At 53.2% G+C, this 17,868-nt stretch overlaps 1 protein-coding gene across 1 annotated transcript; it reads right to left on the reverse strand.

Moving 5' to 3' along the window:
- Positions 1 to 189: 189 nt before the first annotated feature.
- On the reverse strand, positions 190 to 14,740 carry ACRBP (acrosin binding protein). Its single transcript, XM_059825945.1, has 10 exons — positions 14,716 to 14,740; positions 13,233 to 13,445; positions 9,687 to 9,781; positions 9,463 to 9,571; positions 8,907 to 9,318; positions 2,118 to 2,250; positions 1,613 to 1,792; positions 1,339 to 1,506; positions 1,180 to 1,266; positions 190 to 294 (listed from the first exon to the last, which is right to left on the reverse strand). Exons 1-10 carry the CDS (start codon positions 14,738 to 14,740, stop codon positions 190 to 192), a joined length of 1,527 nt encoding a protein of 508 aa, XP_059681928.1.
- Between the last annotated feature and the right edge of the window lie 3,128 nt (positions 14,741 to 17,868).

Below are 17,868 nucleotides of genomic sequence, written 5' to 3' on the forward strand. Positions count from 1 at the left end.
TGGGGTCACTGAGGGGTGTAACAGAGCGGCGGCAGCAGAGAGAAGGGAGCAAATCAGGTTTGTAGGGCGAATGGGCTCTTTATACAACAAGACTCATCCTTGGGAGAACTACTGTCTGGTACAGGCCTGCAAGGGGGGGAGGCAAGAGATGGCTGGGGACTTCGGACAAGGACGCTTGGGCCGGGGGCTCTAAATCCAGATTCCCAGGGTTGATGCCTTCTCCGATGCTCGGCTGCTCTTTTGGCTGGAGAAAATGTTTTCAGGAGGAGTTCCGGTGGGCACCACAGTGAAACGCTGTTGAGTGAGGCTCCCCTCCTGCTGTGCCACTGCCGAAGGTGCAGAGCAGATGCTCAGAGGGGGAGATCTGGCCGTGATGAACTGGCTGGCCATCAACGGGTCTGGGAAGAGCTGTCCGAGTCTAACCAGGCCACCCTGCCCCACCACAGCCCCAAGAGAGCCTGGTCCAGAGCCCTGCGCTTCCCACGCATCCCCCAACTACTATGCATCACTCCTTGGTGAGGCTGAGGAACCTCTCTTGCCAGAGCCGCACCTCCTCCTTTCCCTCCTTCTCACTCAGCACCTGGTATGTCTTGTTTCTGTAGCAGCCGTGGCGAGACACCTGCAAGGAGAGCCTGAGTTCATAGGGCTGATACGACTGCCCAGCCTTCCCCCAGGGAAAGAGGACCCCCAGGATGGACGGCATCTGGAGGTTGGGATGATGGGGGCACAAGAGGGGAGAGGGGAGAACCAGCTGGGAAGCGGGAGGGAGAGGATGATAGCTGAACTGCGTGTTTCCTAAGATACGGGCTAGTCCTCTGTCCTTCTCTGGTGTTTCTGGTTTTTGTTACCACCTAGGAAGCACCCAGTAGATGGTGGAGACCCTCCCCTGCAGGGATATACAGGGGTACCCCGACGGGTGGGAGGGTCCCCACGGCTCCTCTGTCTCAACATTATTAAGTGTCTTGGCTGCCACCTCTTATAGCGTCTGTGCAAATCCCACCGCCTCAATTACGTGCCAGCTGTTCTCGGGTCACTATTTGTCACCAAACACACCCAAGTGTGTCCTACCAGAGGGACAAGCAGTGGGCCAGTGAGTCCTGCAGGGACTCGGGGCTGGCTGTGGAGGGACCAGCCACGGAGGAGAAGGCTGTGCGAAGGGCAGCGCGGGCTGCTTCTCACCTTCTGGTTGTAGAGGCTCTGCTGCAGACACTGGTAGCTCTTGAACGCGCAGTAGCTGGGGTGCTGAACTCCACGTGAGTCGCAGATCTGGGGAGAGAGGAATGAAGGCCAGAGATAGAAGAGGAGAAGGAGGGATGGGAGCACCCACTGGGCACCCACCTGGCTCACGTCATCTCCCTCTTGGAAGGTGGTGTACTCTGCCTTCAGCCAGAGGGTCACACGAGGGTCCTCACAGCCACGGATGGCCATCCGGCTGCACCAGTACTCTGCCCTCAGCCCTCTAAAGACATCCATGCCATAGTACTCCAAGGTTTCCGGGGAGCTGGTCTGCAAAGGGGTGGGATAAAGACAGCTGTGCTTCTTCCTCCCCTTCCCCACCACCCAGTCCAGGCTCCTTCTCAGAGGCTGGCTGGAGATGCAGCATGCTCGGTACCTTGTTGACTGCAGCCTGGTACTGGGCTGAGATCTGAGGGTTGATGTAGTTGGTGAAGCTGCTTGTATCGCAGCGAACACGGTTCAGGTTTTTGATGTTCTGACACTGCTCTCTCTTCAGTGAGCAGAAAGCACAGTCAGGGCACAGGTCCATGTGACGCCGCCCGAGGCTGTCACACACCTAGGGTGGATGCACAATCACAGAATCACAGAATCACTACGGTTGGAAAAGACTTGTAAGATCATCAAGTCCAACCATCAACCCAACACCACCATGCCCACTAAACCATGTCCCCGTGGGGAGGTCAGGGGGGAACAAGGAGACTGAGGAGCTCCCACATCCCTGGCTTGGAGCCGTGCCTCCCTGGTCACCCAGGTCAGCTTCTCCCAGGAGGTGGCACCTGAAAGGACCGTGCTAACGAGCGCTGGCTGCCGGAGCATTGTGGTCAGCACTGCAGGGAGCCCTGCACACAGTGGGGGTCAAAGGTGGACATCAGCGTCTTTACCGAATCTCCGAACCCAAAGACACTGTCTTCCATCTCCTTCCAGGCCTGGGTGACCATCGACGAGAGGCAGTTTCCCTCCAGCATTGCATAGCACAGGATCGTCACTGCCTCGTCCTTCTTCAGGTCTAAAAGGCTGACAGAGAAAGGGGTGGAGAAAGCCAAGTCTTATCTCTTGTCACAAGCTGAAGAGTCAGACCTTCACTTAAAAACTGAAAGGGGGGAAAACCACTGCAAAGCATAGCAAAAAGCCTTTCCCAAAGAAACCTTGGACTCCTGGCCAAACTGCACGGAGGAACGGGGGTGTCTGCAGAGTCCGTACGTGCCTGTGCAACACGGAGGCTATGGGGCGAGGGGGGTGTGGGGGGTGTGTGTGCGCACTCGGGAGCACATGAGAGGGACTGGACGAGGAGCACAGCTTGAGGAACTTTCCCAGGGGCCCTCAACAGCATCCGAGTGGACAGCAAGGAGGTGTCTGTTAGAGGTCTGCTGGGTGTTGACCATGGGGCAGCCCCGTTTGGGTCTGGAGTATGTAACTGATTACGCCTCCCTCCTGCTTGAGCCAGTGTATTTGACGGAAAGGGGAAAGTACTGGTAACAATGAATTAACTGTTTATCCAAACCGACATGGGAAGCTAAAGGTAGAAAATTTAAGGGCAGTGGGATAAGGACAATAAGAATATTTTGCGTCTTTTAGGAACAGTGGAAATTGTAGACATGGTACAGAACTGTTGTTAGACAGGGATGGTGTGAATTATCAGCAATGATGCAGAAGAGGTAAAAATGCTCATTAAATATTTGCCCTCTGTGTCTGGAAACAAAAGCAATGATAAATAAACAAGCTTCGATCTGGCAGAAAACAAGAAAAGATAAGAGCAGCAATTGCTTATGTTAAAATGCTCTTAAAACCCATGCCTGGGCTAACCTGCATGGAGAAGTTTTCCTAAGAATAGCTGAAATTTCTTGGAGACCTTCAGATTAGCCTTAAAAAAATAGAAAAGGAGGTGGAGAGCCTGGAGGAAGGTCATGAAGATGAGATTTCCTAAGGCCTGGAAAACTTCCACCTAGAGCAAGAAACTGAAGAAGCTTTACTTAGCTGAGCAAAGACACTAGTGAGTGGCCACTCAGCCAGCCTGTACTTTTAAAAGACATTACAGTCAAACTTATTTTATCACAGCGCAGCAGACGCTACTCTAGCCTGCCTCGAGGCAAGTGAAGATGTTCCTTCAACACGCTATCCTGTACCGCGCTGTGGACAGGCTGCGAATGGTATTCTGTGGCCAAAGCCCACCTATCTGCAGAGACCACTTCCAGAACCTGTAAGATCCTTTATGCCCACTCCTCCATCCCGTGGCTCCACATGATCTTTTTTATTTCTGGGGTTTTGTTCCCTCTGTAAACATTCAGACCATTTCAGATACCAAGAAGAACAGGAAATTTTAAATTTACAGCAATGTCTGTGTTCATCCCACTTGAAAATCTTGTCTAAGGTTGTTCAGTTCAACCCTCTCAGCATTTTTCTGTGACTGGGAGCTGGACATTGCTGAGAGGAGAACCAGTGACAGCCCCCAAGGCACACTTAGCATTTCTCTCCTGTAAAGGATTGCTCTTTGTGTGGGGATTACCTAACACCAACAATTTCTTTCTTAAGCAGTTGTAGCCCAGGAGAACAAGTCTTCAGTCCGCTTTGCTGATAAATCTGTGACAGCCCAAGGGAGTCCCTGCCACCACTCGGATGTTTGACTGCTTAGGCACAGTTAGATCCTCGCCTTCAAGGTTTGGTAAACTGGCTGGGTCATCTTGATGAGACTCACAAACTCTCCAAACTTATCTGAAAGAATTTATGCACAAATATGTCGTTATTGGCTATTGTTTGACTACTTGCTTGTTATTCCAGCGGCACGTTGTGATTTGATTGCTTCTTCATCACACCAGGATGATCAAGTCAGTAAAGTGAGAGGCACATTAACAGTCATTAAAAATGATATGAATAGCTCTAGTGATTCCATCACCGAGGCAGAAAAAAGAAGAAAACTGTCCAGCTTGCTGTACTTTTTTAAAAATAGCAAATAAATAACAACCTGAGGCTTAGAAAGCAACCGCTAATAAATGGGTTTAACAGCCTTTGCTTTCTCCAACACACATACTGGTCCAACAAGTGCAGCCCGAACAAGATGCGAACAGAGGGTTACAGGCAAAAGGGCCAGTGAAAGGGAACTGGGCTCCAGCCTTTTGTAAAAAGAGTGCTTCCATAAGTAGCTCATAAGTAGCGATAAAACATCTGCTGAGTGTTGATGACCTACTTGTTCAGAACAGACGCAGTGTCAGATGTGGGTAGGAGCCTCTGCTGCATGGCAAACTTTAGATTTATAGAACGTGTTTGATACGATCGGCTCACGCAGATCAGAAAGCCTCGCATCCCTACACACCACCTTCCGTCGCTCTGCTGCTGGCCGTGTATGCAGATGCACATGACCTGTGCCCATACCTTCTGCTCACCCGCTCAGGAAACTGAGCCATGCCACCAGCCTGAGGTTACCAAGAAATTCTGTCGCTCTCTCTGTCACATGCATTTCCTCCTCTATCTCCACTCTCCATCTCTGCTGCGAGGCTTTCTGGCCTCACAGTTGCAAATTTATGACTTGGTTTACCACCTCTGGGTGAGTGAGATATATCTGGATTATCCCCAAGTGACAGCGAGTTCCTGAAAGCAGCTGAGAAGCGTCAGGGGAACGGCTCCCACCCCGCGTCACCGGACCCAGGGACGGGTCCTGGGCTCCTCCCTCGCTTGCGGGCACCTGCAGTCCACGATGCCGTGGCACTAGGTGCACTGGGGGCTGTCCCTGCTTCCTCTCCCGGTGATTCCCAGTGCCCTGGCACTGCTCTTTGGCATATCCAGCCACTCTCCCACTGCTGCTGCCTCACGGCAGCCCTGGGGCTTTGCGTCCCGTCACAGAGACACTACAGGCAAACGCCACAGACCCGACATGGCATTGCTGCTGGTCCCGCTCGCTGACACGCTGCTGAGCTGTTTGCGGACATGCGGAAGTTTCCCCGTGCATCAGGGAAACTGATAAGTCTGTCTAAAGTGATTTCCTAATGCAAATCCCTCCCCAGCTTAGTACCTCTGCACGTTAATGTCCTAACTGCCTCCCTGGAAAAAGCCTAACAGGTACTGGGGGGCAATGTTTCAAAGGGAACGTGAACAAATATAGTTAAGAAGAATCTGTGGGCCAAGATCAGTAATTGCTCAAAGGCAAAAGGAGAAAACTTCAGATAAAAGCCTATCTTGCTTTAGCATCTCAAGACACGGAGTGACACACATAGAGCCTGCTTCAGCGGTATCTCTCGAGGGGGCTGGTTAACAACATCCACCTCTCCCTCGACGTAATGAGAAGGATTTGGGCCATGAACTTTCAGCTGCTGAACCCCCCCGACACTGGCTGGCTGTGCGAGGTGGAGTGAATACCTGAGGCAAGCAGAAAAGAAGATAAGGACCAAACAGCAGCTTTCCAGCACTTTGCAACTTCTGATTTAGGTGGGTTGCTGCAGGGAACTAAAACCACTAAGGAAGAAGCCATTCTTAACAGATTTAGGAAGAAAAAGAGATCTTGGCATGCATGCCAAGTTAACTCTATCCCAGCCAAAACCAGCACACTAGGTAGCCGGCAGATCAAGCCCAGCAGGTAACCCAAAGCAGGAACCATTGGGAGAATGGGAACGTAACTCCTGCCCAAGGGTCGGGGTGGACAAAACGTGGGAAGATTCATATTTCTTAAATACACCTCTCCTGCTGACACACACAATATTGCAGCCTCTTACCTCTGCCCACCCGGGACAGAGACGTCCCTGCTCTGAGATTCTCAAAAGCCTGGGAGCACTTGAGCTTCTTCTGGCCTGGTGGCGAGAAGACAAGCTGCCTTGTCACGACTCCCCTTTCACAGCCGGCCGCGCGCCGTAGCAATACGGACACTGAATTGCACCCTGGCCTTACTGAATGGCCAAAAGGTACCTCTACATCATCCCCAAGTGACAGCTAGTTCCTGAAAGCCGCCGAGAAGCATCAGGGGAACGGGTGCCATCCCGCACCACCAGACCCCGGGTGAAAAAGAGAAAGTAATTGTTTATGGGTGATGATAATTCAAACAGAGTGTTTTTCTGGGGACAGTATTTATAATGAAGGGTCTGGTCTTAAAATTAAAGCCACTGGGGATGAAGTACGTAAGCACAACAGAACTACTTAGAGGGGAAAAGCAGGAGTAGGAGGGTGCAGGCACTGGGAGGGCTTGGCTCAGCCTTGCTGGGGAAGCTGGGCTCAGCGCGAACCACGAGCATCCGTGCGCGAATACCAACAGGATGGGGCCTGTATCTGGGAGAGCGGTGACGCTGAAAGGGGTGGAGGGGTCGTAGCAGACAAACAACACAACAGCGGGAAGCCCTGGGAAAAAGGGCGAATGCAGTTCTCGTGTGCAAACAGAAGAGCGGGGAAGGGAAGGGAGGTTGGCCGCCTTCTGCATACCCAACTGCTGAAACCCGTCGCTGAAGGGTGCAGGCAGAGCTGGAGTGTGTGGATGTTTTAAAGGGGCACTGAAAATTGCCACAGAAAATGGCTTTATAACATGAGAGCTACGGAGCTCTGTTCAGCTTGCTGCAAGACTGAATCATGGCATCTAGGTAACTCCGAAGAGAGGAAATAAACAGCTCTTTAATCAAGGGGGAAGAAAGCACAATAAGGACTAAAAATAGAAAATAAATGCAATAAGGACACTTCTTTTCCCCTATAATGATTCACTGCTAGCAGAAATACCAAAAAAGTGTGCTGCCAATTCTTCTCCTTGTTATTTTGCTACCACCACCGTGTCTCTCTCTAAAGGTCACAGCTACCTTCGTCGGGTACCATGAAAGCTGGTAGAGCCACCAGAACAGCTGCCACAAGCACGGGTGAGCGAGAAGGGATGGATATCCTGCTGGACATAAGACCCTAGGGAAGACACGCAGCCCTGGGTCCAGTGCCCATCACAACCGTCCGCACCTTGTGTTAAACCAGACGCTGAATGGCACCTGGGCACACCGAGCAGTCCCAGCCAGCACTGCTCCTCTTGCTGGAATGGAAATCCCTCAAAGCATTTTGCCCCTTTTTTAGGTCACGCTTTGAAGTCCCTTTGAGAGGAGGCAGGATGTGGCAGGCAGCAAAGCCGACAGGCACGGTCTATCTCGCCTTTTTATCCTCGCTTGAGTTTAAGCTTGGCTTAGCATGATTGATGGGGCTTGGCTGCCCGGTTACAGACACACAGTCAGCATTAGTGTCTTTGAGGAACTCTGCAGCAGTCACAGCCGTCCCTCAATAATCCAAATAGAACTAAATCAGAGCAAGGCTCAACTTCAGAGGCAGGGAAAACGAACATATCCTCAGTGAAATGTAATTTTGCCTTAGAGTACATAACACCAGGAAAAATTTGCTGGGCAGTAAAAGCCTCCTACAATATTAGGAAGGAGGATGACATAAGTTACAGCCTTGCAAGAGAACATTTACAGTTTTAACAACACGATGCAATTCATTTTTACATGCAGAAGTGGGATCTCTGGCTCAACTGTAGTAGTATGTAGTGTTTTTAACAGAAACCACAGATGTGCAATCAGGCACAAAACCTGTGTGTACAGGAACATCACTACCCAGCAACAGAGTGAAACCAACATTTCTCTATGAAAACCACATCTAGACAGCATCTTTTTTTGCTCTTGGCAAGCAAAATAATCTTTGCATCTCAGTCAAAACAAGCGGTCCTCAACCACGAAGCACTAAAGGATCAAAAAGTAAATTCGAGTGAAAACACACGATCCTTTTGCAGGTCTTTTCTGTTTGGGCTCACTGGCCCCAGCTGCCTGAGCACAGAGGAGAATGGATCCTGGCAGATCAGCTAAGAGCTCAAGATGCTCAGGAGCTCCTCAAGCATCCCTGGGCCAGAGGAACTAAGAAGGGAGCGTAAAAGGATTGCAGTAAGCTGGCTGGTTGCAGTGCCCTGTGCTGAACTGGCATGCGGCTGCTTTCAAAGCCAGAATGGGGAACCAGAACCCCCCTAGGAAGAGCGGTGCACAGATCCAGAGTGCAGAGAGGTGCATGTGCTCGAGGAGAAGTAGTGGTCCTGCGCAGCCAGGAGCAAGGCTCTGTGCTCCCGGCTCCGTTTCCTAGCCCGGGGTTGCTTTTGCTCCACCTGGGTGAGGATGGAGCACTCCTCGGAGCACTCCTCAGGGCAGAATGTTTTAAGAAACATCTGCTTCACGTGGCACACAGAGAGGTGAGGGGCACAGCAAGACACGCCTGTACTCCCAGCGTCCCAAGGACCTGTGTTCGCAAGGAAGCTATTCCTGCAGGTCATCCCGGACTCCTGGGAGACGTGAATTAGGAGGAGGATGAGTGCAGAGGTGATTGCACAGTGCAGATGGCCACAGTGTGGGGATACACGTGCGTGGGACAAAGCCCTGCCTGCAGCTAAGGCCCAGCCTAAATGCGCTTTGCTCGGGACATAAGGACAGTAACATTTTCAGGTGCTAGCAGTGCTGGGTCACCCTCTCCCTGCTCACTCTGTGCTGGAACGGGGGTGTCTGAGGGGCTCCCCGAGTACAGTCCTGCTCAGTATGGGACGGCTTGCTCCAGAAAGCCTGCCTGCGCTCATCAGCCGCTCAGGGCAGGGGCATGAGTGCCGTGGGGCTACCAGCCGGCACGCGTGAGGACAGCCCTGCACGGGTGGCATGCGGTACCCTGTCGGGCGTGGAGATGGGTCTTCCCCTCACCTGCCACGGGAGGTCGTTTCCTGCACCCCTTCCTTGGCGCTGCTTGATGTGCTCCCTGGTTCTGGATTGCCGGAGTCTAGAGAAGAGCCCTTGGTCCCTAGGGATGTATCCAAGGCGAGGGCCACATGGATCAGCTGCCAGACGCTGTTCTGCAGGCGTTGCTCCCAGGCTTGCTCTACTCGGGAAGGGGATCCCAGCTTGGGAGGCAAAGGGGCAGTCGGCGGGACCGGCAAGGTCGGCGGGGGCACAGGCAGCCCCCTGTCCTGTGGGGATCTCGGCATCCCTGATGTGGCCGGCGGGAGCTTCCTTGGCAGCATTTCCTGACTTGACAGTGCGTAGGAGTACTTCAGGAGAGTGTCCACGTTGGCGCGCAGCAGGGCATCAGTGGGCGAGAGAGAAGACTGCTCTGGAGCTGGGGAGAGAGCAGGACAGGGTGGGGGGGCTGAGGGCACCTTTCTGAGGCCAGCCAGAAAGCTGCTGGGGTAGGGGGGGAAGAGTAGCTACGGGAGAACAGCAGGCAAGCAGGGGCAGCCAGCGCAGCTGGGTGCAGCCGTACCTTCCTCCGTAGGGGAGCTTTCATCCCTTGCCCAGGAGCCCACAGCATGAGGTTGCTCCATCGGGAAGAGAGGGGTTTTTGGAGGAGACAAACTCGCACACGGGATTCGCTGAGCAGAGGAGAGAGGGAGAAACATGAGTCCTGCTGTGTTATCTTCCATTCCTCCTCACCCCTTCCTCACAAGTGATACTCCCCCCCTCCCAGGTCCGAATCCCGCTCCCCACCTTGTTGTAGAAACGGTGTTTGGAGCAGCGGTACTGGGTGAACTCGCAGAAGGTCTGAAACCACGGCGCCTCCGGGATGTCGGAGCAGACCGGCCCTGGAGACAGGGGAGAGAGAGAGAGATGTGGGATGGGGGCAGGCCGCAGGTTTAGGTGTCTGCCCCCTTGGCCTGGGCGTAACAAGAGATAGGGACCTCTCGGATGGCTGTTTTCAGAGCGGCTCATGGTTGAAGGGAAAGTCAAAGCTGTCTGCCCCAAGTGGAGATCACAGCCTTGTGCTGTTATAGCTGCCCATCCCCGGTGCCACAAGCACTTTCCCTCCAAACCACCCAGGGTTTCGGTTTGTCCTTCTGCCCTTTTTCACACGGTTATCTTCCTTTTTACAGAGACCAAAACCTCCTGTTTCCAGGATCTGAGAAGGACTCTGTTACTAGTCCTTGAAGGCTTTGAAAAAAAAAGCCGAGTAGTGATGTGATGGGTTAAAAAGACGACCAGATGTTAAAAAGATGTTCCGGGCAACACTAGAGGAAACAACCTCTTCAGAGTAAAATAGTTTGGCAGCGATTCCAGCCGTGCAGGGGACGGAGGGAAGTCCATAGGGCTGAGCTGCTGTTGGCAAAGCCTGTGCCCGTACACACGTGCGCCATCGTCTTGACCAGCACGGCCGACCCGACTGGCTCAAAAGCTGCAGCTCTTCCTGCAGTGATCGCAGGATAGCCGAGGTCGTGCAGGAGAGCCAAAAACCCTGGGAGGATTGGGGCGCTCCCTCTGCTCTGTGGGATGGCCCAGCTAGCACAGCCAGCCCTTTGCGCAGACCAAATGGGACAAGGGCTGGCTGAGACGGAGGAGGTTGGCAGTGGCATTGCACTGCCCTCCTGTTAGTTGCTTGTACACCGTCTTTTACACTGTACACACTTCTACTCTTGTGCTGAGCATACGGATTCACCAGCAAAAGTAGAATTTCAGGTATCCACCAGGATCCCAGCCCAGAAGAGCTTGCAGGGAACAAGCCAGACCCCCCACTCTGTCCCTTGGTGATGCCCTATGAAACCCCTCCAGGACATGGGGGATGTGGACGCGGCCAGTGCAATGGGCTGGGAGCTGCAGCGTTTTATGCTGCCACACAGCCACTACTTGCAAAGCAGCACTGCTGCTGTTGGGCAGGCGAGGAAGCCCGGCTGTCTGCTACCCTCGGCGTTAGCCTGGCTCTCCCGGGCCAGGACTGCATCCCCAGCAGCGCATACCAGGCCAGGCTGGGAGTATTACAGCGTGCTGTGTCCTGTCACAAACCATTCCTATGATGATACAGAAACCTTTCATTTTGGGGTGAGGGGAGAAAAAAAGCACATTTTCATTCCAACATCTAGGAAGTGAAGGAAAACTTGACACAGATAAAGTTTCCCATGGGCTTTCTTTGCTGCTCTCCTGATTTTCACCATGGCTCAGCTTTCCCACAGCCTGTTGAATGCTGGTGGCATGGCCTGATGAGCAGCTTGCCTCCTTTAGCACTGATCCCCATCCTTTAGCACTGATCCCCACCTCCTTTTTTCCCTCAGCCCATCTCCCCTATGGAAACACTCGTCTTTCTTTCAATCCTCTGACCTTCCTGCCCAGGGGAGCCCTTCCCAGCACCAGCTGCTTAGTTTAATCAATATGATCTTTTGCCTCTTTCCTCTGCTCCTCCTGCCCATGCGTTTGCTGCAAACAGCTACAGCATCTGCTGGGTGTCAGGGAAGCCCCCCCTTGGGCTTTGTGGCCAACTCCACCCGCAGGAGCTCCCAGCATGGGGGACGACAACACACAATTAATTAACAATTGCATCGTCACTAAAAGATGGAACCAGCCAAGATATTTGCATACGCTCATCAGGAAACATCCTCCTGACTCTCATCTTCCACAACAAAGAGCCTTGAAAGGCTACCTGTAGGCTCCCCTTGTTTAAAACACAAGGTAACTGCTTTCCTCAGCACCACACCTGAAGAGGCACAATCAATGCTCACGAATATTTGGACGTAGACAGCATTGCCATTTATCTGGGAGGACAGTAGAGACAAAACATGTGAGGGCACATGCTGATCCATGTCCGCTCGGCCTCTCAGCCTGGCCCCAACACGTGCCAAAATAGCCCCAAAGCTGGAAGAAAGGGATCACGGAGGGGAATAAAGTCTGCCGGACGGGTCTGTTGGGCTGAGGGATGGAGGAAAAGAAGGCAAAGAGGGCATCCTGCAAAATTGTCCTGTCTCCTGGCATTCCCAGCTGCTCCTGCTCTTGGCAGCTAAGCCTCCGAAGGCAGCAGCAGTGGGAGAGTGGCTGGATATGCCAAAGAGCAGTGCCAGGGCGCGGGGCATCGCCAGGATAGGAAGCAGGGACAGCCCCCGGGTGCACCTAGTGCCACGGCATCGTGGATTGCAGGTGCCAGCAAGCGAGGGAGGAGCCCAGGACCCGTCCCTGGGTCTGGTGATATGGGGTGGGAGCCATTCCCCTGACACAGCTGCAGAAACAAGCAAGAAATAGTTGCCCTCAAGCTGCAGTCCAAATAAGCACAGTTGGCTGATCATTCAGTTCATTGACGTTCATAGCTAAATATAAAGACATATTTTTTTATGAGAAAATTGTTCCTATTTTTTTTCCTCTGAAGAAAAATACAACAGAAGTAGTCCCAAGTTTTTCAGCTGCACAGATATAATTATGCCACTTAAATTCTCTGATGCAGGGGTGCAGGGAAAGTATGACTGCAGAGATTTAAAGGGTGCTGTTGCTATGGTGCTTTCTGAACTGGGATGTTTCTTGGCTCCTGAAATGTTAAACACTTTAAAAAGCAGCTTATCAGCTCAAGCTTTCTTAAAGGCCCATGAGAGCCCGTGAGCCAAGCTTCTGCGTTAAACCCCAGATCAAGCTGGAAGGAGCCGGTCAGGTTGTAAGATGAACTGTTGGGAAGAGATGACGAGCTTCAGTGAGCTTCAGAAAAGACTGTGGCCAGTTAATTTTCCCCTGCCATCCCACCAATGGAGATGTGGCGAAACTGAAGAGCTGAGCGAAGGGCCACTGAAGTGGCCATGGCTTTCAGCCCGTGACCATGAAGAGAGGCTGGGGCAGCGGTGCTTGTTCAGCTGGGTGAGGAGGAGATGGGGAGGTGAGTTAGCAGCAGCCCACAAGGACCTGAAGGAAAGCTACAAGATGACAAAGTCAAACAATTCTTGGTGGTGCCAGACAACACAAGAGGGAAAAACCCTGCAAATTCCTGCTTGGGAGGTTAGGACTGGCCATTAGGAAAAGATTTTTACTCCAGGAAAGTGGTGCAGCACTGGAAGGGGTGCCCAGAGAGGCCACAAAACCAAACTCCCTTGCACAAAGCCACGGTGCTCTAGCGCTGGGAGTGTCCTGCTCCAAGCCGAACTTTGGGCTAGAGACCCCAAAACAACCCATCCCACTGCCATTACTATAATCCTGTGCCATTTCGGGGCAGAGAAACAGCCGGCACTGCTCCAGCTGGGGCGATCAGCTGGGGCGATGCCCGCCTCTGCCCCAGAGGTGGGGTGATGCCCCTACCTTCGGGGACACGGCCATGGTTCTCCTCCTGGTCCAGCTGCAGGATGGCTGGGTTGAGGCAGCCGCGTGCCTGGCGCAGCTGGCAGGACACCTCCGCCTTCCAGGGGGGCCACAGGCTGGCAAAGAAGAGCTGGTACTCGCTGTCTGACAGGGGACTGCCGGGAGCGGGAGGCACCGGTGGAGCAACAGAGGACATCAGCAAGGCCAGCAGCCCTAGGGGAGAAGGCAGGCTGCGCTTAACCCTCCCTAATGGGGGCAAGCGGTGGGTGGAAACTAAGGAGCGGCTGGCAGGGCAGCCCGCTCCTGTCTGCTGGTGCTGAGTGGGGCGGCGGGATGAGCTGGCCTGAGGTCTCCCTCCATCACCCCTGCTTCAGGGCCCCGGGGGAACCAGGAGCCCCAGGGCAAAAGGGAGAAAAAGAAGAAAAAAGAAGGGAAAAAAAAGAAAAAAAAAAAAAAAAGAAAATAAGAGAAAAAAGAAAAAAGAAAAGAAGAAAAGAAGAAAAGAAAAAAGAATGAAAAAAAGAGAAAAAAGGGAAACAATTTAAAAAGAAAAATAAAAGAAGAAAAAAGAATGAAGAAAAAAGATAAAAAAGGAAAAATTTAAGAAGAAAAAAGAAAAGAAGAAAGGAAAAAAGAATGAAGAAAAAAGAAAAAAGGAAAAAATTAAAAAGAAAAAGGGAAAAAATTTAAAAAGAAAAAAGAAAATAAGGAAAAAGAAAAGAAGAAAAGAAAAAAGAATGAAGAAAAAAGAAAAAAGGAAAAAAATTAAAAAGAAAAAAGAAAAGAAGGAAAAAGAAAAGAAGAAAGACTGAAGAAAAAAGAGGTAAAAAGGAAACAATTTAAAAAGAAAAAAGAAAAGAAAAAAGAATGAAGAAAAAAGAGAAGAAAAGGAAAAAATTAAAAAGAAAAAAGAAAAATGAGGAAAAAATTAAAAGTTGGGGGGGGTTGTGAGTTTGGTTTGGATTGGGGGGGGGCGTTTCGATTTTTTGTTTCATTCGTTTTTTGGTTTTTTCCCCCCAAAAGCCCCAGCCTCCCTTGCCTGGTGCCTCCGGAGGCACCACCCGCAATGGCACAGGCTCCGCTGCCCACCCCTGCGAGCCACGTGCTGGAGACCCGTGCCCCTCCGTGGGGACATCCCTCCATCCCATCCCATCCCATCCCATCCCATCCCATCCCATCCCATCCCATCCCATCCCATCCCATCCCATCCCTCCTTTGCCTTCAGCTGGGCCCCCTCCCCTCCTGCCTCCAGCCCCCTCCGCAGGCCGGCTCTGCCCCCGTCCCCCCAGAGCCTCCAGCCGCCCCCCGGGCGAGCAGAGCCAAGGCCGGTGCGGCCACTGGGCCCGGCGGGGTGGTCTTGCCAGAGGCGGGGGGCAGGAGCAGGGGTGGCAGCGGCCGGGGCTCCGGGCCCCCCTCCAGCCCCGGCCCCCCGGCCCCGAGGCGGCCCCAGGAGGGTGGTAGGGGCCTGGTGGAGGTCACTCACCCGCCAGGCAGGGCAGCCTCAACATGTCTGCCCCGGGCCTCCGCACCTCTGTCCTGCCCGGTGCCCCCGGCAACGGCGGAATGAGAACGCGGAATGGGAAGGCGAGGCACAGGCTGTGGGGGTGTGGGGGGAGACGGGCCCCCCACGAGGAAGGAAGAAGCTGGGGCAAGCAGGAGGAGCGGGAGCCAACCTGGGAGCTTCCCCCTCCGCTCGGGGGCTCGGCGGAGGCTGGCAACAAGCTGCAACAGCATTTGAGGCCTGGGCGGGCTACCCCCGAGCCGAGGGCACCCCAAAAGCAGTACCTCTGAGGTATGTTGCACCCCAAAGCGTTTTGTGCTCTTCTGCAGGAGAAAGGGGACAAGATCGGTTCCTGTTCCACCTGTGGGCATTGCGACGCACCCCGTGGCTCCCCGGCTTGCTTCAGGACACGGTGGAAGCTGGCGTCATCCCTCCCGGGCAGCTGTGCCGCTTTCTGAACCCCCCATCGAGTCACGGGAGCGCCAGCCGGGCTTCCCCTGCCTCCGGAGCAGCTGCCCTGAGCGCTGCTCTCTGCACGTTAAAACCTTCCCAGGCAAAAGGGGGAATGGTGCCGGCGGAAGAGGCTTTGGGACCACCAGCGCGGAGGTGCCCGGAGCCCACAGCGCTGATTTTGAGGGAGACCCACGCCCATGTGCCCACGCCTGGCTCTTACTACAGAGACCGAAGCACGGGGCACAGACACAGTGACCCACGTGTGCACCCCACGGCGAGGCAGCCGACACAGTGCTTCCCACGGCCGGGCGCTTTCTGACATGAGAGGGGAAGACACGACCATACCCATCCCAGGCAAGCCGCTATCAGGGTGGTTGGAAGGAAAATGCTTGGCACAGCAGCTCCGAGAACTGCATCCGTAAGCAAAATGCAGGGTGGCGTAGCGGCTTTGTGCACCCGCCGCATCACCCCAGAGCCTCAGCTGGGCTGGGAAATGACACCCTTGCGGAACCGAAGAGGAGCTGCAGGCAGAGCGGACAAAGTTTTCGACAGCGTAGCAGGATGCTGCTGAAGAAGTCACTTTCTGTCGCAAATCCCTGGAGATTCGAGCAGCTCTGCTGTATGCAATGGCTGCAGAGTGCTGCGGATTGCCGGCTGCCAGTACCCTGAGCGGCTGTACAGGCTATCAAGGTGAAAGCTCCTATCACCGCAGCCACGCGGTCCATTAGAAAGGTGTCTGGCAACAGCACGTAGCTCTGCAGGTCCTTGCAGGAGACAAGCTGCAGTTTGCTCTAAGATGTCTTGTTGGAAGGTAACATTTCTGAGAAGCTTGAAGCCCGGGCATTTAATGACAGCATTGAATTTTAGGATGCTTTTGCAGCTTCTTAGAAACATGGTGAGCAGGAGACACTTTCCAGCCAACTCTCGCCACTCACATTAAAACAGGCAACAGTGCTGGGGCTTACAAATTTTAGCCAGTTACATTGCTTAGCTTGAGACATATTGCTTATTCACTAATTTTAGACAACTCGAGGGCCTTCAGCTCCCGGAGTCTTGTTAATCCCCTCTGCTCCCCAGTGACAACGGAGCCCAGGCTGAGTTCTGTCATCCTGACTTGAGCAGCTTCCCAGGGGAGCTCGGTGCTGACCTCAGTGGCTGATGGAAATGCGTGACCTAGGAAAGCACACCAAGGTGGCATGTCACACAGTGTTATTAATGTCTGGCAGGTGCCAGCTACACGGCCTGGGTCTGTGTGTGCCAGCAAGAGATTTATGGCGTATGAAAACAGGAAACAAGAATGAATGGACCAGAGTCCCTGGACGTACACTGAGAACTCAAACACCATGCAGAAGATGAAGGAGCTGTCAAAGAAGTCATCCTTGGTTGATGCTCTAGTAGCGATGCCTGTGGGGAGCTACTGTATATTTGGAAAGGTGGCGGTTAGCGATGTGAGGATGGGTTGGCTACTTAGCACTTCTCATGCACTGTGGCATACACTGGATTTGGTTCAGGTTGTCAAAATTCTTCAGGGAACTCCAATGGTCCACAAGTGCGTTCAGAAGCCAGCTAGGCTGCGGCGTGCACTCGGCAGGGTCGGGAGACTGCAAGTGCAGGAGACGCTGCTGTGCTGTTCAGCTTTGTTTGTGCCAGCTGGCTACGGGGCACTTGTGTTTTAAGTTTCCGCAAAAAAGAAGTCATCTTTTGGGGAGGGATGAGGGCAGGAGGAACAGTAGTTTGCACAGGAGGCATCAATGCGGCAAGCTGGGAGGGAGTCTACTCCCTACTGCCATGTCAAGCAATTATAGCGGTCAGTAATGCGCAGCGCAGGGGTGATGTTAATTCCAATATTTTCTGATTTCTGAGGGTTAACGTGGCACCTGTAAGGCTGTACCGCTGATGACGCATTACAAGCTGTGTAACTCACGCACTGAAGCAGATTTGCAGCCTTGTTTTCAGAGCCACCGCAAAATGGTGTTTCCTGCAGACGGTGTTCCTATGCCAGCCTGAGCTCGGCGGGCTGATGTACACAGCTGTAACCCCCAGGCCCACAGCGTGCCTGATGCCAGCCGTAGGTACGTGTCACAGCAGGGTAACAACTCGCTGCTGTTACAAGGAAAGGAGCTGCATTTTCCGTGTTGCTATCCGATTGCCTTGTCGATTCTCAGCTTCGGAAGAGCCTGTCTGGTTTGTGAGGGACTATCCTTTGGCAGACAAGCTCCTCTTCCAAGTTAGTCTTGTTGTTGTCTTCAATACCTCAGTTATTGCTCAGTATTTTCCACTCTGCGTGTTCCACCACAAACACCACCACTGAGCAGCAGCAATGTCTGAAAACCTCTTGAAAATCCCAGCACTGTGGCTCGCAGACGCTTCCTCCTCTGCTGCAAGGGTTATATTGCCCTTTTCCTTCATCAGGCTGATAGAAAACATCACAAGATCAAGGTGACCGCCCAAAAATATCACCATCTTGGACACAACATGCTGAGCCAGTCCCCCAACCCTTTGTTTCTCCTCTACCTTGTGCAGGTGCATGGTGTGTGGTGCACAACCCGCAGCCCAGGACAGCTAAGGGCCATGACTACAGATGGCAAACACATCCAGGAGAGGCCGACCCCGCTGTAGCAGCACGATGCCAAGCCGAGCGACGGACCAACGGGAAAGGGCGACTGCAGAGCCAGGTCACGG

The sequence above is a fragment of the Gavia stellata genome, chromosome 1 (assembly GCF_030936135.1).
Source record: "Gavia stellata isolate bGavSte3 chromosome 1, bGavSte3.hap2, whole genome shotgun sequence".
Classification (NCBI taxonomy): domain Eukaryota; kingdom Metazoa; phylum Chordata; class Aves; order Gaviiformes; family Gaviidae; genus Gavia; species Gavia stellata.